Source organism: Pimephales promelas, chromosome 18, assembly GCF_988280905.1.
Source record: "Pimephales promelas chromosome 18, fPimPro1.hap1.1, whole genome shotgun sequence".
In the NCBI taxonomy this organism is placed as follows: Eukaryota; Metazoa; Chordata; class Actinopteri; order Cypriniformes; family Leuciscidae; genus Pimephales; species Pimephales promelas.
This window is the reverse complement of record NC_142786.1, coordinates 31219186-31247182: the sequence shown is the minus strand read 5'-3', so window position 1 is coordinate 31247182 and position 27997 is coordinate 31219186. Positions and strand designations below refer to the sequence as shown.

The 27997-nt window shown below is 35.6% G+C and overlaps 1 protein-coding gene across 1 annotated transcript; it reads right to left on the bottom strand.

Moving 5' to 3' along the window:
- Positions 1–280: 280 nt before the first annotated feature.
- Positions 281–27997, bottom strand: sema4ab (sema domain, immunoglobulin domain (Ig), transmembrane domain (TM) and short cytoplasmic domain, (semaphorin) 4Ab). Its single transcript, XM_039680684.2, has 15 exons — positions 27783–27997; positions 21544–21789; positions 12406–12566; positions 11563–11622; positions 11362–11460; positions 10486–10591; positions 8061–8183; positions 7833–7960; positions 7528–7709; positions 7288–7432; positions 6226–6415; positions 4547–4662; positions 3678–3838; positions 3186–3274; positions 281–1407 (listed from the first exon to the last, which is right to left on the bottom strand). Exons 2-15 carry the CDS (start codon positions 21635–21637, stop codon positions 593–595), a joined length of 2469 nt encoding a protein of 822 aa, XP_039536618.2. The 5' UTR covers positions 21638–21789; positions 27783–27997; the 3' UTR covers positions 281–592.

Below are 27997 nucleotides of genomic sequence, written 5' to 3'. Positions count from 1 at the left end.
TTTTAATGAAGGCATTACGATACATATCCAAAAGATGATTTTTTATTCCTCTTTTTAGGCAACTTTAGCACGGGTGTCCAAACTTATTCACATCACTGTAGAACAAAGGAGATAGTTTGAATGGAAAATATGAAAGTTCAAAAAGTTGTTTTTGAATTAAACATTTAGAAGCCTCTCTTTAGTAATTAAAATTAAGGTCCATTAAATTTTTCATTTTAACCGAGCTGAATTAACTTTCTAATCTCAATTAAAAAGGTTGAAGAGATCAATGAAAATCTAAAACAGTCCATCTATTTATTTCACTTACGTTTGCCTGAATGTGATTTAAGAGAGGAATAAAATCGGATACACTTTCGACTGAAAAAAAAACAGTTGTCACATAAATTACAGCTTAAATATTAACGAACTTAAAACGCACTAGTACCCTAAAGTTTGAGTCTTACAGTTCCAAAAAGTTTGTAAGAGGATCATTGTGCCTTTTTTTTTTTTTACCAAATCCTGCACAAGTGGTTCAGCGAAAGGGCTTGATACAGCAGAAGCCCAGTTTGGCTCAGAAAAGAGGTTTACCATCACAGTGCCCGCCCGCCCGCCCTCAGATGGGTGTGTTGGGTAGGTGACCGTTGGAGGCGTTCAGCATACTGTTGCTCAGCGTGATGGGAGATTTGCCATTATGCGCCTGTCCGTTAGGAGCTTGTCCGTTGCGCTTTTCCAAACGTGGCGAGTGCCCTCTGAGAGACTCTCTCTCCTGGGGCGTCGCGCTTCCTCCCTTTTCGGCGTCCCTGCGAGGAGTCTGTGGGACCGTCCTGCTGTGACAGAGATGCCTGAACCTGTTAAACGCGATGGTTAGCAAGGCACTGACGCACAGAGCTAACAGAACGGACACCACCACTAGCTCCTGAAAGTAGGTGGGTCTGTCCACGTGCTGGAGGTTTCCGCCAGCCTCAATCATTCGCGAGTTTTCCTCGTTCGTCCTGGACACGCGGGTGAAATTTCTACTTTCTACTTTCTCCAGCAAATCTTTGTGTGCGACAGTAGGATCCACATCTTCCGGTTTAGGCCTCGGCTCCGTCTGCTTGGGTGTCGTGGACATGGGGGTTTTGACGGCCGTTTCGGCAGGCGGGGTGCTCTGCGGGCGGCTCGGGGAAGCTGCTAGGGTGGTGGGGTTGCTCTTCTGTTTAACATGGTAGACGGTCAGCGTTTGGGTGTAGCCGTTCTCCACAGCCTGACACAGGTAGTGTCCCAGGGTGGACGGGGTCGCCACAAAGCTGAGGCTGCCGCTGTCTGGCTGAATGTAGATTTTGGGCGAGAGTTGGCTGTTGAGACGCTCCCAGTGGCGTTTGGCGAGGTGTGACGCTTCCGGGCACTGCAGGTGCACTACCTCGTTTAGACACACAGACACCACTTCACCTGGAAGGCACGCAGGGGTCAAGGGTCAGCATACACACGAAAGCACGATGGCATTTTACAGTACTCTGTATGGCACTTTTACACGAGTAGGAACAAAACAGGGTAGGGCTGTCAGACGATTAATCGCATACAAAATAAAAGTTTGCGTTTACATAATATATGTGTGTGCACTGTGTATAATTATTTTGTGTATATATATATTAGAGCCAGACCGATGAAGGATTTTGAAGGCCGATACCGATACAAATATTTGTTGGTTTTAAAATCCGATATATCGGCCGATATTATTATTATTTTTATTTCAAAAACGCGCAACAAAATTTTAACAGATTTCCCTAACATTAGTTATTTATTTGTGAGTTTTAATTAAAATAATATGATAATGCATTTTAAAAAGAAACTTGTTTCTATTGTCACAACATCAAAATATATTAAAGTTCTGATAAATAAAATAATAATTAGTCCCTACATTGCCTTATAGTTATAAGCTACCTTATAATTACAATGTCAGCTTGCTTATCCCTTTACCTGTACTTTTTAACAACACTCATGACATTGTTGAAGCGTGATTCGTCCGTTTTTATTTTATTTTTTAAATATTCATTTATCGGCCATTATAACTGCCGATACCGATATTTTAGAAAATGCCTAATATCGGACGATATATCAGTCTGGCTCTAATACATATATATATATATATATATATATATATATATATATATATATATATATATATATATATATATACACATATATATATATACACACACACACACACACACACACACACACACACATGCATGTATATTTAAGAAAAAATAATTTATATATAAAATATTTATATTTATATATAATATAAATTATATATAAATCTATATGCAGTATATACATGAAATTATTTCTTAAATATATACAAGCATGTGTGTGTATTTATATATATATATATATATTTATATACAGTATATATATATACACACAAAATAATTACACACACAGTGCACCCGCATATATTATGTAAACGCAAACTTTTATTTTGGATGAGATTAATCGCGATTAATCGTTTGACAGCCCTAAAACAGGGCTTGAAAAGAAGGTGCATAATCTTCAGAAAAAGTTGAATGTCAAAAGGTCAAATTAAATATTCAAATAAATATCTATAATATAATTAAATTTTCGATTTGCTTTATATTTAACTTTACGTTTTTGCAACCCTGTTAGCTACATGTGGTACATGATTAAATTGTAATAGAGTGTATTTTTTAGAATTTATAATACAAAAACACAAAAATTAAAATTCAATTTAAACGCATTTACATTTAAATTTAAAACAAAAGGTTACACATTTATTTAAGATTATGTTATGCTAAATTATTAACAAATACTGTATTAACAATTTGTGAGAAAATGAAGGGCATGTATTGGAATAGCTTTGATGCCAAATGATGTTACTTCCTGGATGTCACACATTTATGATTTTTTTTTTCTTAACAGAGGAATAACCCTGAGGTAACAGGGTTATAACAGGGTTGTATGTAAAATGCGTGACCGCTAAATATTACGTTTTTTCCCCTTAAAAGAAATAAATATTTCAATATTGTTGTTAATTTTTGAATGCATACATTTCATGGAAAATGGCCAAGTAATAAATAATAAACTCCAAGTTTAAAATTGAGATTAAATTATGAGTAAATGAATGGTACACATTTAAAAAGGATAGAATTTGTGACTCTCCAACATTTATACCCTGATATCTAAACATTATAAAGATGTACACTCACTTGAAGGGGTTCGGGGCTGGCCAGAGCCTGACCTGGGGGTCACATTTTTACACTGCTCTGACACATTACCCTCATCTACATCCTGGACACTGTGAAAAATAGTGAAAGGAGAGATTAAAAACAAAGGACAGGGGTATGCTGAAGTAATTCAATCAATGGGATTGCTGAAATCTGCAATAAAAGCACATTAAACCAACCGTATATTTAATTAGGGAGTATTTGTAAGGTTTGAATACAATGATACTTAGTATTTTTCATCTTGTTATGAATTGAAATTAGATTGTATGTTTGTACGTGTGTTTATGCATATATGTGTGTATATGAAATGTGTACATGATAACTGTGATGATTGAAATGTTGTTGTTTAGGATTTTTTTCATTTTAAATTTTTTTATTTTTAGGATTTCATTTTTACCCCAGGAAAACTAGCTGACTGTACAGACTTTCAGCTAATGGGATCCTTAAAAATAAAAATAAAATAAAAATACTTACAGACTGTCATGACTAGTTATGTCTGAGCAGACTTTCATCACAGGGTCCCAGCCACAGAAGGGGTCTCTTGCTAGAACACACTCAGCACAGCTCCAGTAGTAAGAACAGTTGGACACGGGTACGGACACCACTCCTTCTGAAGAGCCTATCAGCACTGCACCCTGGGGAAGACACACCAATAGATTTTTATTTAGTAAATTTGCATTTCCATGATTAAATAAATACTATGAAAGAATGAAGCTGTGACTACGCACACTTTTGACATTTCCTTTTTATTCGCCGATACCGGCTGGAGATAGCCTGGTTAAAACCAGACCATTCTCAGCTGTAACTGAGTTATGGGCCGGCAAAGCATCATAGACTAATCATTTCCAGATGGGCGTCACCAACGGACATCGCGGATAGACCTAAAACCAATCAGAGCGGTGAAGGAGATGACGTACGCAGAGCGGCGGAGTGTTGTTCTTTGCTCGGTTTTTAACAAAAAGGAAACGTTCGAATAGCTTAAAACAGAAGTGAGTGATGTTCGACGGCGTCCATCTTTGTAATGTAGGCTACAAAATCCCAGCACTGTCGTCATTGTATAAAACCCGCCCCAACGTTTCTAATTGGTTCCTCGATTTTCGACAGATTGTACGAGTTCTTTGAGCAAATCTAAATTTGCCGGAAGTTGTCAGGCTTTCCAGCTGGATATTTAAACCAAAAGTTAACAGTAGCACAACAGGGCTACTAACCAAGGAATCTGATTTAATGGCTCAAAGAGTGTGATATCGTGCATGTAGGGACTTTTATAGCGTCAGAGGATACCACAAGCACAGATGTCTGTTCCTGGAGAAAAGCTTAGAAATGACACTTGAAGTGATGGGTACCTTGGAGACTGAAAGCAGGATGTTTTTGACCAGCTGCGGTTGATGAAACACTTGGATCTCTTCAATGATGTGAGCTCCGCTCTCCAAGATTACTGCTTTGTGCAGGTAGCCGGACTCTACAGGGAACACAGTTAAAGTGATATTAAGATCATTTTAAAATGACTCAAAGGGGGAAAGCAGTTATAAGAAACAGTAATAGTCACAAAAAAAAGAAAGAAAACTATATATGCATTTCTGTCTGTGAAAATGTGTTTATTAGAGCCGGCAGGCCGATATTATCGGCCGATATTAGGCATTTTCTAAAATATCGGTATCGGCAGCTATAATGGCCGATAAATGAATATTTCAAAAATAAAATAAAAACGGACGAATCACGCTTCAACAATGTCATGAGTGTTGTCAAAAAGTGCAGGTAAAAGGATAAGCAAGCTGACATAATTATAAGGTAGCTTATAACTGTAAGGCAATGTAGGGACTAATTATTATTTTATTTATCAGAACTTTAATATATTTTGATGTTCCTCTATTCTGTTGTGACAATAGAAACAAGTTCCTTTCTAAAATGCATTATCATATTATTTTAGTTAAAACTCATAAATAACTACAACTAATGTTAGGGAAATCTGTTAATATTTTGTTGCGCGTTTCTGAAATAAGAATAATATCGGCCGATATATCGGAATATCGGATTTAAAAACCAACAAATATTTGTATCGGTATCGGCCTTCAAAATCCTTTATCGGTCGGGCTCTAGTGTTGATCTACACTCTACAGTCTAATACGACAATCCAACCAATGCATTGAATTTTTTTTAGGAGTATTGGAACACTCATACTACAACTATCATTAGTTCTTTTTACTCTCATTAAAATAGCTTATTTTATTCTTGTCATGGAATTTGGGAATATAATTTTTTCTATATGGAATAATATCTCCAAAACGCCATTTTTTAAAATATTTATATACTGTTATAGCATTTATTAATATTTTTAATTAGCTTTTACTTTTATATTTCCAGTTTTCATTTTAATTTTAGTCATTTTTAATTTTAGAAAAGAAATTAAAGGCTGCTTCAGCTTTATTTATCTTAATCCTTTTTTAAAAAAAAAACATTGCATTATGATACTTACAATAATTTAAGCAATCAATAAAACTACTGACAAAGAAAAACATCTCCACTATCGGTGATTTTTGAAGGCACTGATATTGACCAGATTCAGATTATTTTTATTTCATGCCATGTCAGCAGTCAAAGCTATTTTCATGGCAAGAATTCATTTAAAAAAAAATACAAATATCATATAGATACAACAAAAACAAAACAAATATAAACAAGTAGTCATATTATACAATATATATTTTTTAAATTAACATATGATAAAAAATCCAGAACCTTTTCATCTCATTAAATATGTCCTTCAAATAAGTAACTTCATAAAAGAGCATTCTACTTGTGTTACAATCTAATAAAAAATGTTTGACAGATAAGGGAATTTTACAAAACATACATAAAGTTGGGTCTTCACCTTTAAGCAAAAAAGCATGGGTCAAACTTGTATGACCCATACGGCATCTAGTGTAGACTACTTGATCAAATCTAGTTTTAAAATTGATAGAAAGTCTATTTGTTATTTCCGGACTTATTACTGCACATATTCCTGATATTGACCAATATTTACCCGTGAGCAAGTAGAGCACAGTGTAATCTCTGCCGCGTGCCCCACGCACTCTCTGAGCCGCGATGTTGCTGTAGCTCTTATCAGGTGACACCATTGTAAGGCCCTGATTGACCGGTGCAACACTTTTATCAGCCAGGAAGTTGTCCTTAACAAAGCGTAGAGTGTTGTCCGATGCATTATGAAGGCCACACTGCACAGATAAACAGCAGAAATTTGAATAATTTGATTTATGGGCATATGAAAACAGAAGAAGAGAATTTGGTTAGTAAAATAAAATGGTAACACTTTACAATAAGGTTCATTAGTTAACATTAGTAAATGCATTAAGTAACATGAACTAACGATGAGCAATGCATTAGCTACAATGTTAATTAATCTTTGTTAATGTTAGTTAATACAAATACAGCTGTTCATTGTGCGTTCATGTTAGTTCACAGTCCATTAACTAATGTTAACTAATACAACCTTTGATTTTAATAACGTATTAGTAAATGTTGGAATTAATATTAACTAAGATTAATAAATGCTGAAGAAGTATTGTTCATTCTTAGTTCATGTTAACTAATGAACCTTATTGTAAAGTGTTACCAATAAAATAAAATATAGTTTGGACTCAGTAAGATTTGTATTGTTTTTGAAAGAAGTCTCTACCAAGGCTGCATGTATTTGATGAAAAATACAGTAAAGAACATAATATTGTGAAATACTATTGTGATTTAAAATAACTGAATGTATTTAAACAGTTAATTTATTCCTGTGATGGCAAAGCTGAATTTTCAGCATCATTACTCCAGTCTTCAGTATCACATGATCCTTCAGAAATCATTCTAGCATGCTGATTTACTGCTCAAGAACCATTTCATATTATTATCAATGTTCAAAACAGCTGTGCTGCTTAATATTTTGAGGAAATTCTTTCCCAGATTTTTTTGATTGAACGACATTTTTGTGAAATAGAAATCTTTTGTAACACTGTCACTATCTCAAATCTGACCCCTAACTTCTGACCGGTGTAAACTAAATCAGAATAATAAAATAAAGGGGCCCTCTTATGACACTAACCTCTCCAGGGTTTGCCATTTGCTCCTGTACTCGTGTACTCCACTTCAAAGTGTCCCGATTCAGAACCTTGTAACGTCCTGCAAACACATTTTTAATGTCTTTGAGGCTGAACGCACACACGGCTGAGCGACCCAAGTTTACTTGCCTAAAAAACAACACAAAAACTGAGGTAAGTATTTTAAGCAAAATGGCAAATTATCAAATAAATCCAACTCAGAATAATAAAGCATGTTTCCTCACCACTGAGAACTGAAAATCCCATAGAATAGAGTTTGGTCCTCAGATGCGCCCTCCGGTGGTGGAAGGCTAACAATGTCCTGTAGGATGTTGTATGGCAGCTCATGGGCAGCTTGACATAGCAGCTGAGCCTTGGCAAAGGTGGTCCAGCGTTTCTGAAGAGTACGCTGCCCTCCCACATCACTCTAAAGAGAAATCCAACTTTTGTTTTTTCATTTGTGTTTGATGAATCTATAAATGGCTAGCTAAAAAAAACTATTATAAACATGCTCACATACACAGGATATAGATCAATAATCAACACTTACTGTGCAAACTTGGGCAATGCGAGACACCGTAAACTTCTCAATGAAGTCGTACTCTTTTCCAGTCTCACTAAAGAAGAAATAAACCTTCTCCTCGCTGGGAACATACGTGGAGCTGATGAAAGTCGGATCTAGGAATTGTGCAGTGAAAAAGAAAGCAGTGTAGTAGTGATAAAGCGAAGCAAATCGGACCTGCTTTTGTGTCAGCATTAAAAAACAAAGTTTTCTTACCTTCTAACCAGCCAAGCGTATCATCCAGTTTCAGATCAACATGGCTGCCCTCGCTCAAGTGGCGTGAAATGACAGGTCGAGTTCCCCTGTAGTCTGCCACTGTTCCGGTGTACAGTTCTCCATCTGAAACATACACAACCATTATATTGTGCTAAACCATATACAAACACCCTCGGCCTCACATTTACAAATAGAAAAGCTGGATGGTGCCTTGCATGGCTGATACCACCGTCGGTGTATGAATGGGTGAACGTGAGGCAAAAAGCGCTATATAAATCCAGTCCATTTACTATAAAGAAGCTTTATTTTTAACAGTATACTGTGTAGGTACACAACAAACAACCGTGTCTGCCAACTAGAGCCCGACCGATAAAGGATTTTGAAGGGCGATACCGATACAAATATTTGTTGGTCTTAAAATCCGATATTCCGATATATCGGACGATGTTATTATTATTTTTTTTATTTCAGAAACGCGCAACAAAATATTAAAAGATTTCCCTAACATTAGTTATTTGTAGTTAATTATGAGTTTTAACTAAAATAATATGATAATGCATAACTGGTTCTCTCTGCCCGACTCTGGCTGGATCAGCAGGTTGCAGGATGTGTGGCGCGCCAACAGGGACGGTGTAGAGCGCCCTCTGGTGGACAAACTATACAACTCCAACACTCATCACATGGTTGAAGCGTGATTAGTCCATTTTTATTTTATTTTTGACATATTCATTTATCGGCCATTATAACTGCCGATACCGATATTTTAGAAAATGCCTAATATCGGCCGATAATATCGGTCTGGCTCTACTGCCAACTGGGGTCCATGCATGGCTTTAAACAGGCTGTAGGCCTTTCCGATTAATGAGGTAAATGTGAAGTGATCATTCTCAGGCCTCATGTCTGAAGTCACATGTCAGCCACCCAAAATAAGTAGATCAGGACTAGGATTTAAGAGGAAGAGGATTAACAATGTCAGTTCACTGAGAGAAATCTGCCTCTCTCTTGGTCAATCTATTCATCATTACAGCAAGGCTAATTTCACACCACACACACATAAGTAACATAAAGGAGAAGCATCAGCAATAACTACAATAGGTGTGTTGTACTTTCACTCTGCCATTGTTTTTGCATGACATGATGACAGAGTTGATGCTCTATATGAGTTTTTTTTACAAAGAAAAATCAATGAATTATGTTAACTTAATTATTCAGTAAAACAATGTTATTGCGAATATTATTGCTACTCGTTGTTCATCATTGTCAGTGTTTTATTCGCTGCCTTTTGCTAGCTTCTTCGCATGGATAACAACATAGTGACGAAACGCTCTGTAAATAAAGCGTTTTTTTGTTTAGGGCTCCTGTAGAAACATGTCTGCCAAAAAAAGGCGACTTAATGTGTAAGAGGACCCGTGGTTTATAGAAATGCCTCATTCTAAGGTAATAAAAACAATGTCTAAATTCACCACTGAAAACATAGCTATGAATATTATAATGCAATTCTGTCAACAGATCCTCCTAAATATTACACAATGCACCTTTAAAAACATCCATCAAATATCAAACTATTATCATGAGTTTTAAATAATTAAAATAATTTATTTATTAAGCCTTTAAGCGCCAGTTTTTTTTTTCCTAAAATGTTCGGTTTTGACATCTTTATTTCAAAAGACTATATCTTAAAAGTGAAACAAGATAGATACTTTCTGTAAATTAGAGAAATATTAAGGATGACCCAAAGTTTATGTAGGGATTATGTACATTTCCCCATCTAATTAGCATACTATGATGTCATATGGTGGCAGCAATCTTGGATTTTAGAAAAGTCACATGTTTAAATGATAAATTGCAGCACTTCTTGGAGGGGTTGTCGAATGAAATTTGATACCTAATTTGACAAAAATCGGCCGTTTTATTCAGTGACGCATCGTCGAGTAAACTCGACCGTGGGTTTATACACAAAGTGTCAGACCAAGCAAGTCAAGTACGGAGTGCCACAGGGCTCAGTATTGGGTCCTTTACTTTTCTCCTTTTCTATGATCAGTAAATAAGGAAACAAGGCATTATTATAATATATGAAACTCAGCTTTATATTTCCTTCAAACCTGAGCCAAGCAGAACGTATTTGTTATATCAAAGACTGGATGATTTCCTTTTCTCAATTCTGATAAAATACGGGTATTAGTTATTGGACCAAAAACCGATCGAATATAATCGAGTTTGCCGACTATCTGTTTAGACATGAAACTCTAGTCTAGATAGCACAGGCAATCACATCATTTTCTACACGGCACAAGCTTATTGGCTTCTGCTGATTATGCATTCAATGAGCTTGTTTGCTCAACATTTAAATAGTCTCTTAGGAAAACTGTGTGAAACAAGCCATATAACCTATGCAAGCTCTTCATGGCGGTGGATGAATTCTTACCCACAGTTATGGCAGTGTTCTTCTGATACGGGTCGTAAGGGCAACGACCTCTGCCTTCTTCAGGCTTACCACTGTGGATTGTAGCTATGAAGAATGTCTTCAAATCCTGTGGAGGTGAGCACATAAAGCATGTGTGTATTAATACACTGATAAACTTGAGGAAATTAGATTAAACACTTTTGCCTTGCTGAAAGACACTGACAACAGTAATAATTCACAGGCTGTGGTTCTTTCATTCAAAAGGCTTGCTATTTGGCATGCAAATCTCCCAAATCTTCTTCCTCTCACACTCATGAAAACACAGAGTGAGGAAGAAGCACTGAGACCACTGTGTTCGCATGACAGGATTGAATAATGCTCAATGGTATGTGAAGAACAGTCACGCAAGGTTTCATCTTAAAGGTGATGCTGCAAACTAATTAAATCTTTAACTATAAAGCAAGGATTCATTTAATATACACAGTGACAGCAGGGTTCTGCAATCTCCTAATATGTCATGTGACTGATGCTGAGGCTAAGGCTGTAGATTGACGCTTAACTCAATAGAGGTCAGTGCACAGACATAGATGTGACTCATATGAAAGGACACTACATAATCATTCATGGCTCTTCACACAGTAAAACTGGTTGCAATTTTGGCCCTGTCACAGAACTTTCAAAATGGTTGGGAAATTACCATTGTAAAATAAATAAATAAATTATGTATAATTATATTCACATAAAACAGATGACGTAAATAATTATAAAACAATTATTCTATAAATATTACATCTATTAGCCCTTGAAAGCCTTCTTTTCTTTCAGACGTATTAGCGGTCATCGGTTTTGTGTTTACATTATGCTTACAGAAAGTAAACTGTTAAAAGACGGACTTACGATGTAGATGCAGCGGGGGCTGAAGGCAAACGTTCCACAGGCGAACATATGGGTGGAGTTCAGCTCTTGCAAAACCCTTACAAAGTTATGACAATCCATCTGAGGGTGAATAGGGGAGTTAAGTTAAAGGCCAGCTTATAAAAACAGATATTTGCTCAGTTTAACATAAGTGTCAAAGATGTTAAAGTTGGTTTCCCAAACCTTCATTTTGCCTTTCATGGAACAATCACCGAGGTCTTTTTCTGTGGGAGACCAGTCCAGCTGAAATGTGAGTGTAAAAACAAGGTCAGATTCGTCACATGCATATACCACAGCTCAAAGAGAGTTTTTTTTTTTACTGTTAAACAAGAAAACAAACATCAACAATCCAAAACAATAAAAAAAAAAAAGAAGTAATTTATACTAAACACACACTACACAGTTATATACCTAAATTCTTAGACTAGATCCATAATTACATTTTTAACTTCATAATTTAAATTAAATAAAATTTTATTTGCTTAGAAGCACATTGGTTACCAGTACCTAAACATTAATTTATGCTTACACATAAATGTTAGATCATTTCTTTAATAAAATCATTTTTCTTTTGTTATATTTGTATACTCAAATTTATTTTGGGATCAGCTATAAGCAAATATTTTATAAAACGTATAAAATATTATATAAAATAAAAATCAAGGAGATACATTTTAATTAAATCACTGAAGCTCCTACAAACATAACAAAAGGTTGCTATGCAACAAAAATAATCCATGGCTATGGCAGCTGTTCTTTAACATGAAATATAAGTGAGATGGAATGCTGTATATTGACCAATCAGCATCCAGGGATGATGACATATTTATAACATATATATATATATATATATATATATATATATATATATACACACATATATACATATATATACAAATATATACATATATATATATATATATATATATATATATAAACATATAATATATATTTTTATGTTTCCTTTAGTCTGATTGGTTGTGCTGACATAGCTAGTCACGTACTAAATCAGAAAATCACACTGACCTTCTCCTTTACGGTCATATTGTCAGTCTGACTGACATCAATTGAGAGAATGGCATCACGTGCTCCGACGAATAAGGTGCCCTCGTCGTTGCTAAGCAACAGCGTGGTGGTGTTATAAACATCAGGGTTTGTGAAGACAGCGAGAGAACGACCTGGACTTCCTGTGACACAGCAGAAAAGACAAAGAGGAATGACATAAATGGAAAAATAATGAATCACAGTTTACAGTTTTACCGTAGAGTTCCAAATAATAACCACTATTTTTATTTCAATTGATGGATGAATGAAAGGGTTGTATTTCCCAGAACCACAGAAGAAATATATATGAAATTATATTGAGCAATTATTTAAAAAAAAATATTTGTTTATCCTAATTAACTGTTTTGGAATAAAAATAAAATAAAATAACAGACAGCAGGGGGCAGCAAAATCTCCACAAAACATAAAGGAAATATAAAATTGTGGCCAAAAGGAAATAAACAGCTCTCACATGTTTTGTTGAGAATTTGACTGTCATGTTATCTAATAATCTCTCCATCAAAAACACCTGCAATGTATCAAGGGGGGATCAGATACATGGCAGGGTTTAAATTTGTGCAGCAACAGTAATACTGATTGCCTACTTATAAAACGTGAAAGACGAACTTAAAGAAATCTTGATTATTGTTTTGTTTCAGAAACACAATCATGTCTGACACTAAAAAATGTGTTCCATGATAAAATTCAACATGTTGTGGAATATTTCACACTGAAGCATGAAGTCTATCTATTCTACACAGAGGAAAGACGACTGTAATTTCCAAGAAGCAGATTTTTGAAGCGTGAAGACAACAGCAACTTCCTGTGCTTTTTTATGCAATAGACTCTGAGGTAAAAGCCCGCCATGCATCTTCTTGACTTTTATTAGACTTACACTGTTGCAGTGGTTTCCTCACCAGATGGATGGTTCGCCTCAAGTTTGATGTGTGTGTGAATTTCTGAGAGTAAATTTAAATGTGGTTGACATGGTATCAGAGCAAAAAGCTGCAACAGAAGCCGATAACTGGTTTCTGTACCCCAAAATAAAACCCACAATAGATTCCAGTCTGGACTGAACCTGTTTGAGCTGAGATGTGAGATGATGTGTCTGCAGACATCCACTTATCATTCAGTCTTACGTGACTTTATGCAACTGATCTCTTAAACACACAACGCTATAAACCTGATAAAGCACAATACACACCCTTGTCAACAAAATAATGAGAATAAGGACCAGAAATTAAAGCTGAATTATTTATTGTTTTTGTTTGGATGCCAGAACAAAAACACACCACAATGTGTGCCATGGTGATATCTGCCTTGATCTACATGCAAAAACAAGCACGCAAGCAAGCATTAATGTTGTGCATGGGGTCAGAGACTGAGCGTTTTGTATAGGAATACAGTACACTACCATTAACAAGTTTGGGGTTGGTAAGAGTTTTAAAGGTTTCTTAAGCTCACCAAGGCTGCATTTATTTGATTGAAAATACATATGTATTCCTGTGATGGCATACTGTCCTCAGTGTCACATGATCCTTCAGAAATCATTCTTATATGCTGATATTTCAATGATTATCAATGATTATTATCATTGTTGTGCTGCCTAATATTTGTGTTAAGGATCAGGATTCTTTTATGAACATTTCTTAAAAAAGAATACAAAAATAAACAGAGAACATTAGTGAATCCTAATTTACCTGACATACAGGATGCTAATTTTACAACTGTGCACAGTTTAATTATTACAAATATTTCTTGTTTAACAAGTTTATGCAAAACAGCAACGGTGGCTCTCAATTTGGTTTTATTTTTAACTGTTGTACATATAATATTAAAATCAAGAGAAACTGTCATGTTGATGACGAGCCGAAACAAACACACAGTGGCTTGTGAGAATATACAGGCCTCGGAATAAAAAGCAATGCGTTATGTCATTCTCGAGAAAAGCAGCAAGTGGAAAACTGCAAGTGGTTCAGAAAACAACGAGTTTCATGTCTAAATCTGTCTCATATCTATAGTATTGTCTAGTCTACATCTACAAAAACAGCCACATGAAATGATAGCATCTCCGTTTGCAAACGGCACCATGTCCGCTCTTACAGGAAACTTGCTCTGGTCAAATAGAAACACGACAATACCTGAACTGAGAACATCAAACCACACACTTGAAAAAACAGAAACCACTTCAGAAATAGTTTTTATTCCAATCCATTAACATCAATGCATTACATAAATTAATACGGTAAGTCACTAAATTTAAGGAAATAATAATGCAATAATAAAAAATACACTAATTCCAAAACTACACCCTCCACTTTCCATAATAATAATAATAATAATATATATATATATATATATATATATAAACAATTTATTCCTGAAAGGTAACTTTAGAACTTATATTTTATAGATAGAGTTAAACAAAGTATAACAAATGAGATTACCTCCTTTCACCTGAAAGTTCAGAAAGTATGGAGCTAATACTGCACGTACTTTTATTTACAGAACTGGATATTTCAATTGTTCTTATACTACTTAATTATAGGTTGAACAAGGGTATGCAATCTTTAAACATACACTATGTAATTTTTGGCCACCAGGGGTCGCTAATCTCTTACAATAACAAAGGAGTCTCTTGATAACGAATAACGAGTTGACAACAACTGTCACCCAACGATTCTATCTTGTCTACAAACCTTGTTTTGTCACGAAAAAACACAAAATAAATAAATAAATAAATAGAAACTAGTGCTGCACACTGTTTGCGCGACGATCTGCTCTGAGGAAAAAAAAAAGCAAAAAAAGCAAAACTAAGATTTACCTGGTGTCCTCAACCCATGCGTTGCTATGATTGGCTGTGCTCATGACATCACTGAGTTTGAGTGGCACAACGCCTCTGGATATCTAGCAGGCTAGATATTTTTCTGAGTTCGCCGACGCATTTGCGAGGCGTCTGCGAGTGTTTTCGCTGCGTTGTTGGCTCTTTCATACCAACAGATTGGCAAGCATTCATCGTCCGCTAATCCCCCACAATTTGCACGCGATTACACACCGACCTGTCGGCGAGCTCAACGATTTGCAAATCGGGCATAAATCGGGCTTAAAATCCTGTAGTGTGAACTTAGCATTAGTTGGGTTGCTCGTGGCAAGGAACAACATTTTGTGTTTACGACAGTGTTGTTGAAAGCATTTACTACCAGACACCAGGGGGAGCTAGAGGGAGCTTCATAGAGGAAAAAAAAAACACTCAGGCTTGCCTGGTGTCCCTTAAATAGCAATTTTCTCACGATTTACATATAGTTGGAAACATTAGGGATATTGTAAGTAATCAACTAAACAAAATATATAAGTGGTTTTTAAAAAACAAAAACCTACATTTTCTATCTTTAAGAGCAAAATTAAGAAAATAATAGTTGTCAGAACTGTGTGGAATGGATCCAATAAACTCCTTTCACTCAGGAGGAGTGAAGTGGTGTTACGTAACTATTTCAGATCTGAAAAACTTTGGCCAGTGCTGGCAGATACACGCCGCTATCCGAGTGTTTGGAAGAGCGACGACTGCAAGGACAGTGATGTCATAAAGGAAGCTCTAAGCTTATCTAACGTCTAAGTCACATTAACACATCTGAATCAACATTTTTGCCCTAGGCACAGTATTCTGGTGAGAGCACGTGAACAACTTCTCTGTTAGCTGTCATGAGCCTGGGAAGAAAACACTCGGCTCTGTGGGGAGGCTAATCCTAAAGCTGAGCCGCAGCATACCAGCTGTCTTCTCCCAGCAGCCCTCTGAGCGAGAGGAACGTCAGCACTACTTTTCCTCCTCCTCCACTATATATCATTCACATGACAACTACTGTGTAACCATAGCTTTTCTCAAAAAATAAAAATATATGTGCACCCGCAGACTTCATTCACACCTGCCCCTGGGTGTCAAATATTTTTGTTCATGTTATAACAAAGACATATTTTAAAACTACAGATCTCAAAGAGAGTTTCACCAAAATTAGTCCTGGAAATTCAGAAAATCTGCTCAAAAACAAACAAACCAGGCATAACGTCTTTGAAAATGCTGTTCTAGCAAAAAGGGGAAGATAATCTTGGATAATTAGCAGCACTTAATAGTGATTTTGGTCTTATGACCATTTCACTGAACTAAACTCCTATAATTCCTCATCTTGTCTGTAAGGCCTGTAAAGAATGTGGACCTGACGGTCAGCACGCGGCTGTGAAATTATGCAACCCCAGAGTACACACACTCTCAGTGCAGGCCAGAGAAACCAAAACACTTCAGTTCACTTCGACTTGGAAAGATCCAAAAGCCATCTCCTTGACTTACTTTGATATAGAAATATCTTCTTCTTCTTTCTTTCTTTCTTTATAAAGCACTATTTCAACAACAGTTAGCTGTACCAAAGTGCTGTACAAAAATTCTAAAATATGAAATAAAATAAAGTCAAGAAATACAGAATAAAGCACAGGACAACACCACACAGAATCACATAATACAACATAATGCACAAGTGGACACACAAGTGTCTTGTAACAGTACATTTTCTCCAGGAACTAAAAAGAAAACACAAATGTGACAAAAACGAGACTGCTGAGGAAGTTTGCTTGACTAAGTGCTCATGCTTCCTGATTCATGATTACGTACAGTTTAAAATACAGACACTTCGTCTGGTTTTATCAAATCCATGTGTAACTCCCATGTCTGTGCACGTCACCAACAGAATATTATTGATTTGCCTGCAACATTGTATGAGAACTGAACTGAGGTAAACATGGGCATCCCTGTTTTCTCAAGAGCTGCTGTAAGGGTACATTTACACAACAATGATGTACTAAAAACTGAAACTTTTTTCCCCTCTGTACAGATGACGATATTATCAAATTGATCCCCATCCAAAATGACTTAAATACCAGACAAGTAGTAGTCAATGTCACTTTGTTAAGAAAGACTATTTCTGCATTTATGCCTATAGACTAAACGCATACTTTTATTTTGAAAGCTTTATCAAAGTTTGCGTCCTCAGGCCACAACAATGAAGTTGTTGTGTAAATGAACGGTCAGAATGCACTAAAAGTGATCTGTTTTCAGATGAAAATTTATTAATCAATTTAAAATCAATGCTGAACTTACTAAAACTGATCAATGACTTTCCTCTGCTGTTGAACAGCCAAAACAATCTTTGTTGCATTCACTTCCACTTATCACTGTAAAGATGCTTTGAAACAATCTGTATTGTAAAAAGCACTATATAAATAAAGGTGACTTGACTTCCGACCGAACATATTGAGTCTACGTTTGTCGGGTCTTGGAATATCAGTACTGTAATCTGGTGCTTGTCCGCATATCGGTCGTCTATCAGTGCAGTTTGAATCGCCCATTAAAGTTGCACGAGGAATCAAAACATCTGTTATATTTTAAGATGAGTTTATTTTACTATAAATATATTGGTAAAATTGACAATTTATTGAAACTAAGTAGTTCTGAACTTCTACTAACAGGATAATTGACAGAGAATGAAAAGATTGTCTAAAAACTAAACTATGGCGAGAAAAAAAAAATCTACTGTGCATTTCATAGAAAATAAATTAAACAAATAAATTACATCTATATCCACAACTTTCCAATTTGATTTGTTTACTAGGACTAGATATTACAATCCCTAAAGATTCAGCTCAACACAGCACTGGCCTCGATATATTCAGCACTACCAGTCCATGTTGAAGGAGTCGTCTTAGGTAGGTCTTTAAACCAAAACGACACATCGTCAGTTGTGTACACTCTTAGAAGAAAAGGTTCTATATAGAACCTTAAAAGGTTCTATCAGTGCTATGTATTTGGAACCCCTAAAAGGTTATATACACTCTTAAAAACAGGGTTCTATATAGAACCCTGGGGTTCCGTACTTGTTACTTCCGTTTGAGCCACAGCCAGTGACTACTTCCTTTGGCGACAGTGGCAAGTTCCTCAAGTACTTTCCACTGGGCAAGGCCTCTGAAACCCACTTCCTTCAGCAGCCTTATGGTAGAACTGGCTACAAAGCCAACGTAGCCCACCTTCATCAAATGTGGGCAAAATAGTTTGGATTTATTTTCAAAAAATACTTCCCTTGATCTGAGCGGTACAAGACTTGGCTACTTTTCCTAAGTTTGCCTCCTGAACACACACACATTTTTTTTTTACTCAATTCTACAATGTTAAGTGGGTGAAAGAAACCTCCTTAACCTTGTATTTGGGTCAAAAATGGGCACCCATAGAAATGAATGGGAAAAACTGTAATTAGAGCATTCAATAAGCCAAAATATGACACCAGGTGACAGCAAAGTCACTTCATCTTTAGGTTTTAGCTCTAAGAACTTAATGGAATGATATTTTAATGTAGTTAAAAAATATATTTTTTTTAAAAAAAAACTACATAGTAATTCATTTACAATAATTTACGTAGAAAATATGGTACTTTTTGAAGTGAATAAATTCAAAAATACTCCCAAAATAATTAAAAAACACCCCCCAAAATAATTAAAAAAACACCATAACTGGATAGACAAATTTATCGAAGACAGTGATATAATATTCATAATGAATAAAAATTAGGATCACACCAGAGTCCTCTGTGCCCACATTTGTCCACAATTACAGGATTAATGGCTTTAAATTGAATACGGTTTGAGGGCTACAATGCGCATCAAAATTTCCAATAAAGAATTTGAAAGTCAGATTGCGCAAAATGATGATTTTTGCGTTTTTCCAGACAAAAAAAACAAATACATAAATCTCTCATCTCAGGGGGATATGAGGGTGGAAAGCACAGTAATTTGAAAATACTACTGGTTTTCTACTAAAACAAAGTTTAATCCTGAAGTATCCTTAAGAATACAGAAAGCATATATTGATGCACCATATTACTTGTATTATCAAATCTGGTTTTCGTGTTTCCGGAGCTAGTGTCAATCACAACAGCAATTAAAAGTGTGCAGATGTCATCATCAAATCATGCTCAAACACCTGCATAGGTGTGACCAGGCTCACTCTGACTGGCATCATCGGCTGTAATTGGTAGGTACTGCTGAGAAACAAAGACTCAGAGTCTGAATTAAGCCCTGTAATCTTCACAAACTCATGTCTAGTCATTTTCAGGGTCAAATGACTGATCCTGAATCAGCAAAAGTGATGTATCTGCATGTCTAAGCATCTGTAGCACAGTCTATCTATTGTTCTGATAAACAAGGAGTATCTCCTTTGAACTGATTTATGTGACTCTCATAGAAAAGCCATTTGCCAGGTCAGCCTGATTCTGCCCTGCTTAGCCAGCTCATGGACTGACCTCCTCTTAACAAATAACTGTTGTTCAGAGAACAAGGGCCTGCATTCATTAAAAAATAAAAACAACAAAGCCACTTTCAATTACATCAGCGGATTTATCTGCTTACTTTTTGTTTCTCAAAAGTAGATCATTTTAACTTCCTTGTCTGTGACCCAAATGTATAGCCCTAAAATCACTTCTTATTTTTTTAACAAAAAAATATTTGACCAAGACATTTGTACAATTTTTTTTTTTAATTTTTAATGCTTTTTTATTGCATTTTATTTTTATTACACGTATAATACAAATATTTTTGAAAGAAATTAATTCAGGATGCTTTTTTTGATCAGTCATGTTTTTTTTTTTTTTTTTGCCTTAAATATTTAAGCTGATCCTGTCACAATGTTATATGTTCCACACAATCCAATAAAGAATTTGACAAAACAGTAATGTGTGGCAATGCAAAAAAATAAAATAAAAACAATATTCCTCAATTGTGTCATGTCAATGACAGCTTTACAAGGCAATAAAGTGCGCTGCAAGTTCCTAGATTTTAGGAACCTGAGAGAAGAACTTTGTTTGTGAGAGGTCACAGGAGAAATGAAACCTAGACCTTTCAGAAACATTTTAAGAAGCCATTATAAGAGGTTTGCATCAAAGCTCCCAATCAGATAAATGTCAGATGCTTCCTCTTAAGAGAATCCAGGCAGGATCTTTCATTCCTCTTTACATCCAAAGTTTCCTAATCAGGGCAAAAAACATGATCTATATGGAAAGGTATTTCTTGTAATGTAATCTCTCTTATGCTTCCTGCTTGTTATCTTTTCTTGTTAGTAAAAATGAAATGTGTAGCCCTGCTGGTATTTTAACATACACAAATGATTAAAGTAGACAAACATCCTGTACAAATTGATTGTCAAACAGAATCTGTGCAGACTCCAAAAGTTGTTGTTGTGGAAAGCAACTCTTAAAAAAAGTCTCTCATGTCTACAAAATATTAGTATTCTTAATAATATAAGCATTTTGTATCTACTCAAATAATAATTGCTCAACTGGAACTATTGACGACGTTATGATAGTTCACTTCACATAATGATTATACCAGTATATTAAATAAATAATATATAATAGTCAATTAACACTGATTTGAGGGACATTCATATATTCATGCTATTAAAAGATATTTAACGATTATTTAGAATGCTGATATGAAGATATCAACAGTACAGTACAATATTTCAAGTGTGTTTAAAGGGATACTCCACTTTTTTTGGAAATAGGCTCATTTTACCACTCCCCCAGAGTTAAACATACCGTTTTGAATCCATTCAGCCAATTTTCTGATATTTAGAAGAATATCAGTAACCAGACAGTTTCTGGTCTCATTGACTTCCATAGTAGGAAAAAATATATACTATGGAAGTCAATGAGACCAAAAACTGTCTGGTTACTGATATTCTTCTAAATATCAGAAAACCGGCTGAATGGATTCGAAAACGGTAAAACTCAAATGTTTAACTCTGAGGGAGTTGCAAAATGAGCCTATTTCCAAAAAAAAGTGGAGTATCCCTTTAACTCAAGTGGCACAGAACTAAATCTCACTAGACTTGATTATGTAATTCAACTTTATTCACCTTCTGGTTTTCCATTTACCCTAAAAACCACTGCAGGCCAAAGGTAAAGAGGACAACACCAGCTCACAAGTTTCATAAGCTATTCAAATACATCTAATGGCATTCGAAAAACAACTTGTTGCTCTAAAGTCAGTAAAGTCAAAAATCTCGAAAAGTTCAAAAATAAGACTTACCTATGGGAAACGAGAGACGGGGGAGGACATGAGAATGACAGCTGAGGACAGTCAGAAGAGACAGACAGGCACAAAGTGACGTTGAATGCATCATTCCTGTTGGAAAACCAAGAGGACACCGAGCACAACAGATGAGCTAAAGACTGGTATATCTGTCGCCGTCAGGTTCTCCGCCTGTCGTTTCAGCACCGAGTAGCCCACAAGGACACCACTTCAAACAGCCAAAAGAGTCTGCCGTCATCTCATCTGTGCAGAAAAATTAAGAATGCGTTAGAAAACTGTGGGCGAGTTCTTGAAGAAATCACTTCCTCTGAAGTCCTCTCTTCCTCTTTTTAAACGTTGTATAAGCTTAAGAAACAAGGGATGACAAACATACTGTAAGCAGCACATGCCATGACTTCATCTGTGATTGGTTGGAGGGGGATTTAAGTTACATTTTGACATTAGAAGACAAGAGAAAGCCAATGTAATCTGATGGTGTAGAGTGGAAACAGAGCAATATGCTTTTCGCCAAGTAGTGTTGCCCCAATTTTTTTTATTAGATAAAGCGCATTCATTTTTACAATAGTCAATTGAACCCCTGACGCCGCAAACCAGACTAGATCCTCAATGCAATACTTTTCAACTTGGATGGTGAAATTTGACATTAAAAAGAAGTGTTGGATATTCCAGTGTTGATCCAGCACATACAGTATGACACTCAGCTGTCTGACAAAGCAATGGAATTTGAGTCATATCTCGACTTCCATCATGTGACAGCAAACGCTACAATATTACAACAGAGCCATTCACATCTGATTAAGCATAGTGCTAGATCAAAACAGATTGTAATTGGTGTGTGAACACAGCAGGTCAGATGAGTGTTTCACAATCTACTGATGAGTGTGAAATTGTAGTAAGAGGTCCAGAAGTTTATAATAGCTCGAGAGTGCTATCTGCTAGCTTTTTTATTCATATAATGACATAACATCATGTTAATACACTCTTACAAGAAAAGGTTCTATATATAACCTAAAAAGGTTCTATCAGTGCTACGTATTTGGAACCCCTAAAAGGTTCTATACACTCTTAAAATAAGGGTTCCTCTGGGTTCTACATAGAACCCCGGGGTTCCGTACTTGGCCAATAGAACCTTTTACCAAAAAAATGGTTCTATTTTGGAGTTCCATATATGAAGCGGGGGATGGAACCATTTCTGGTTCTAAATAGAACCATTTATTCTAAGAGAATAGGTTAACATAATTCAGGCCTACTATGGAAGACAATTTTACGCTGTAAAATTTTACCTCATAATTAGGTTGTTAATTTTTTTCAACAACTTTCAAATCTGCCTTTAAACATGAAACAAACGCAGATTTGCAAATACTCAGTTAATATCTGATTAACTGCCCTAACATCAGTTCATATCATGATAATTATCGACTGATATGAAAATTTTTATGACGATAAATTATCTTTTTTGGCCATATCGCCCAGCTTTTTTCACAGCTTTACACACCTATTTATTTTTTTATGACCAGCGCTAAAACAGGGAGTTTCATGACACTTTAAGACAGATTGTTTGTTGAGCCAAAGGCAGGATCAAACTGATACAAAAATATCCACACCACAGTCAAATTAGGGACAGAAGTGTGGAATGTTTTCTTTTTCTGGTAACAACATTGTAGTAATGTCCTTACAAGCAGTACATTTTTCACTTTTAGCTATTATGGTCCCACAAGTTCTTTACTTGCTAATTTTAACACCTAAATTTGCCAATAGTTTATGCTGACATCTATTCTGTTGCCCACTATAAGCACACTGGGCCCCTTGAAAATCATAAGGTAGTCATCTTAATATAACGCGCATATTCATTCGAGAATTGAAGTCAGCTGCCAATGACAAAAAAAAATGCCCTCAGCTACTTGATAAATAATACACAACCTCTGCGTCAAAATGTTTGTGTCAGGACTGCATGAAAGATGACACGTCTAGTGTAGGAAGTCACGCAAGCCTGACATAAACACAACAAACATTACATCCCATCCTGTCAGCTCTTTCCATAGGTAGTACCTATACATAAACATTCAGAGACGTGTCTGTCATACTATACAGATTCTAAATTACAAGCTTCAGGTGCTGAAACACACACATGTGCACCAGTGAAACTGCAGTGGCCCTGTGCACAACTTGAGTCAGACTCACAAGATAACAGTTCTTTTAACTGAGAGAGTTCCTCCTATTGTTTACCGTAAGATCATTTGCCTCTTTTCATATCCGTATTAAAAATAAAAAAAGGAGATGTAAGACTGTATCGCCTCGCCTCTCACCCATCACAATGTAAAAGAAAATTGTGGCAACAGATTACAAGCAATATTATTAATTCAATGTAGCAAATTTAAATTGAGTAATAATTAATCAAATTAATTATTTTAAGTTAAGTTAACCATTTAAAGTGAGTAAAACGTACTTAAGTCACCATTATGTTGATCGGTGTTTGTGCTTGTTAACATCAGGTGTCTTCAATGTTGGCAATATAAAATAAAGAGTTCTTAATTAATCTTTGATGTCAGTCTGTTATTCAGATACTTCTATTAAATTTTTTGGTGTAAACTTTACTCATTTTAAATGGTTAACTTTTAAGGAATAATTTGATTAATTATTACTCAATTCTAATTAGTTAAATTTAATTAATAATATTGCTTGTAATCTTGTTGCCACAATTTTATTGATTAGATAAAGCGTATTTATTTTTACAGTGCACTTGAAGATTTTGTAAACTTATTTCCCATATAGGTCACTTTAAAGACACAGTTTTAAAATCTACTGAATTATATTATCAATGATATAAATCAACATAATTGCCAATCTTATGTGATATTTTTCAGTAATTACATTTCATTCTGCCACAAAAAACAAACACCCTTTTTCATATATATATATAAGAAAATTGTGAATGGACTAATTATTTTTTGAAATCAAATACAAAAAAAGTGGAAGGCTGACACTTTACAATAAGATCTCAATTGTTAACATAAGTTCAGAGGAATCCTTGCAATATTTAAAATGGAAAATTGACATGTGCCTGAGGTAATTTTTCATTGGAAAGAGTAAAAGAGATGCTCAAAGCAGGTCAAACTGTTCAGGGAGAATCAGACCTGTTGAAGATGAGCAAATACTGAAGTCTAGTGTCAAAAACACGAGGAAGCAGTCTTCTGAAGTTGCCCGTGCAGGTTCCCTTTTCCCCTAAATCTCAGTCGCACATGCAGAAGATAAAGCGGTGATCGAGAAAAGGAGAACTGAAGGGAGGGTGGGTGGTAACTAATGGGGTGAAGACAAAATTATCTCTCCATTTCACACAAATGCATGAAGCTTAAAGGGGTAAAAGTTCCCGTAATTATCCCCGTTCAAACAGATCTGCGGAAATGAAAACCGCTGTATTATGCTCGGGTTGGGTAACGTTTGGGGTTTTCACAACGGTGCCAAATCCATACTTTTAAAACTGTACCTTGTTCCTGTTTTACACTTCGTGCATGTGTATAGAATGTTAAATGAGTTAATAATGATATCATGGCTCCGTGGATTTGCACTTAACAAGCCTAGGCAGCGAATGAGAGAGAGATCGACTTAGCGTGTGCGATTACATGCGTCTGTCCTTCAGGTCAAGTACTGAAACAGGTCAACTGTTTGTTAAGGCCTATATTTGCCACGTCAAAGGAATGTGAAATCTTTGGCATATCACCCTTTTTATCATTTAAGGGTATTTCCAGTTGTCAGCATTAAATCAATGCCATTGGTCTCTATGAAGTGAAGCATCAGTTTCAGTGTTGCCCGTGCGGCGCATTGCTGCTCAGCCGAGCCTTGTAAAGTGGCACTCAAAGTTAAAATAACTAACACCTTGTTTCATTATATCTAGGCTTTGACCAAATAAATATATTCTAAAATTAAAATTGAACAGCTCAGGCCCTTAAGTGGTTCTGATTTGGTCCAGTATACCGGTCATATAGATGGCACCAGGTTTCGGTACCCAACCCTAATTATGCCACCCTGCCAGTAGTTGGCGATGTCACTTTGTAAGGAAACACTATCGACTGAACAAGTAATACGCATGACTTTGATGTTTATATGTTGATGATAATGGTATTGTTTTCAAAAAACGTGCATTTTTAGGCCGCCAAAACGCTTCTATAATAAATCAACGGTCAAAGCGCATAAAAAAGTTTTCCGTTTTTTGTTGAAAACCGTGTCATGTAAACAAGAAGCCCCTGAGATTTGAAGATAATTTCAACAATTTGACCATGTATTCACATTTCCATGGTTCTCTGGAGTTGTTATTCAGGTAAATATAAAATCAATTAATAATAATAGGAAAAACTGATCTACCCAATGTCTAGCAGGGATTACAGTAAATCAAAAAGAAAATACATTTTACACAAAGAAAGTGAAACCTATTTTTCTACATTATTGTTGTTTGCACTCTTGACATTTTTAGGACAATTTATTCCCAATTATTATCATTATTAACATAACACATTCTCATTCTTATCACTGATTATTCATTACTCTAATACAGTAGTTGTTCTGTATTAGAGTAAAAAAAGATAATGTTATAATATGTTATTTCTACTATATAATGTTAAAATAGTATAGCATAAATTAAAAGCATGACAAATAATACCATGATGTATTATATATTAAAATACAACATCATATTTTTAATTTGAAAAATAAAGATAATATGAAATTTGGAATTGAAATGCTTAACTAATAAATTGCAAAAACTATTAAATCACAAATACACACACAAAAAAAATAAGAAAAACAGTTATGAAGGGGAAACAACTGGCAAAGCCTTGCGTGAAGGGGAAGCATAAAAAAAAATAAAAAAATCTCCCTCCGGAAGAACATTACGTATTTAGGAAAACCACTGGTGGCATTTGCGTGCAAGCAGGTAACATCTAGTCCATGGAGGAAAAGCAATGAGTCAGTGAAGGAGAAGAAAATTGCTCTCCAAGTAAAAGCTTTAATTCCCATGTGCAGTTGCCATGACTACAGATGATGTGATTACAGTGGAGTTATGAGGTTTGTCAGCCAGTGTGCTGCTGATGCACTATAGTATAACGCTGGTTGTCATGTGAAGGAACAGTGTGAGAATGTCACACAGCCTATTATTTTAAGTGTGTTAGTTGAATCCAGCAAATAAAAAAAACAGCCAGGCATACTATGCCATGCAGGGTGTGATGTAAGGTTGTTTTTGAGAGAGGAATGAAAAACTCAACTCAAGACAAATCCCATCACAATCTGAACAGTACAAGTGATTTGAGTCTCTGAATCATGTTTTGAGGACAGACTGATCAGGCAATGCTCAGATTAATTTCATTGCACTATTGCAAAATACACCGCTGGAGCTTCCTCAGACACAACAACACTTTTCTGCACCATTTTTGCAATGACTTAACCAACTGATCCCAAGGTAGTCAGTTCACCTCAGGTTCTACAGTGTCTTAAAGGGATAGTTCACCCAAATATGGGAAAAATACACATAATGGAAGTCAATGTAATCAACTGTTTGTTAACCACATTCTTCAAACTATTTTCTTTGGTGTTCAGCAGAAGAATTAAATTCACAGGTTTGGAACAATGCGAGAAAAGACTCAAAAATGGGTGAACTATACCTTTAACATCACCACAGGTGTAGTTAATCACATAATTACAACGACAACAATAGAAATAATAATAATTATAGAATAGTGTAATATATATGTTAATGTTTTTAAATTTCGTAAACGTATTTTGCATTAAAATGATCAGAACTCTCTTTCAATGACTGGTATTTATTATTTAACACTGAAGGCTTAGATACTGTGCAGTAAACTGAATTTCTATAAAAGTGTGCATGCAATTTCTATACAAACTTTAAACCAGACTGAAAACACGTCCTGCTCACCACAGGGCAAAAGCACGTGTGTCTCTCTCTCTCTCTCTCTCTCGTTGCAAAGTTTCTACACTGTAAACATAGCCAACCACATTCAACTCATCGCAACATAATAACGTTAGTCAATGTTTCACCCAAAAGTTTCACTGTAAAGTTAGCCTACAACTCAAATCTGCATTTGCATGATTTGGATGCATGCTCAGCACAAACATATCAGTTATCGTCCATAGTTTTGGGATTTGCCCATGTCCTTTCCAGTCTATCGTCAAATACACTTTTTACTACACTTCATAAAGCTCTGCAACGATATAACGGTTGTACTCACATGAAAATGTGCTTCTCCGTGATCTGTTCTGCTGCGCTCCGGTCTTGATATGATAGTCATGAATCCGTCTTTATTACCGTTTCTGAATTAAGAACAAGCCCCAAACTGACGTTACTACTCGAAGTAATCGAAAATCTGAAGCACTGTCTGTGTTTACAGGCAGAATTCTCTAAAATAACATTTAAAGTAGCTCGTTCTCACGTAAACGGTCGTCT

Excerpts from the sequence above, each read along its gene's own strand:
- sema4ab (XM_039680684.2), bottom strand. The coding sequence starts at position 21,637 with ATGATGCATTCAACGTCACTTTGTGCCTGTCTGTCTCTTCTGACTGTC. Across the intron at positions 7,961-8,060 it reads TACGCTTGGCTGGTTAGAAG|ATCCGACTTTCATCAGCTCC; the intron begins GTAAGAAAACTT and ends CACAATTCCTAG. Across the intron at positions 4,663-6,225 it reads TGTGCTCTACTTGCTCACGG|AGTCCGGCTACCTGCACAAA; the intron begins GTAAATATTGGT and ends TGTTCCCTGTAG.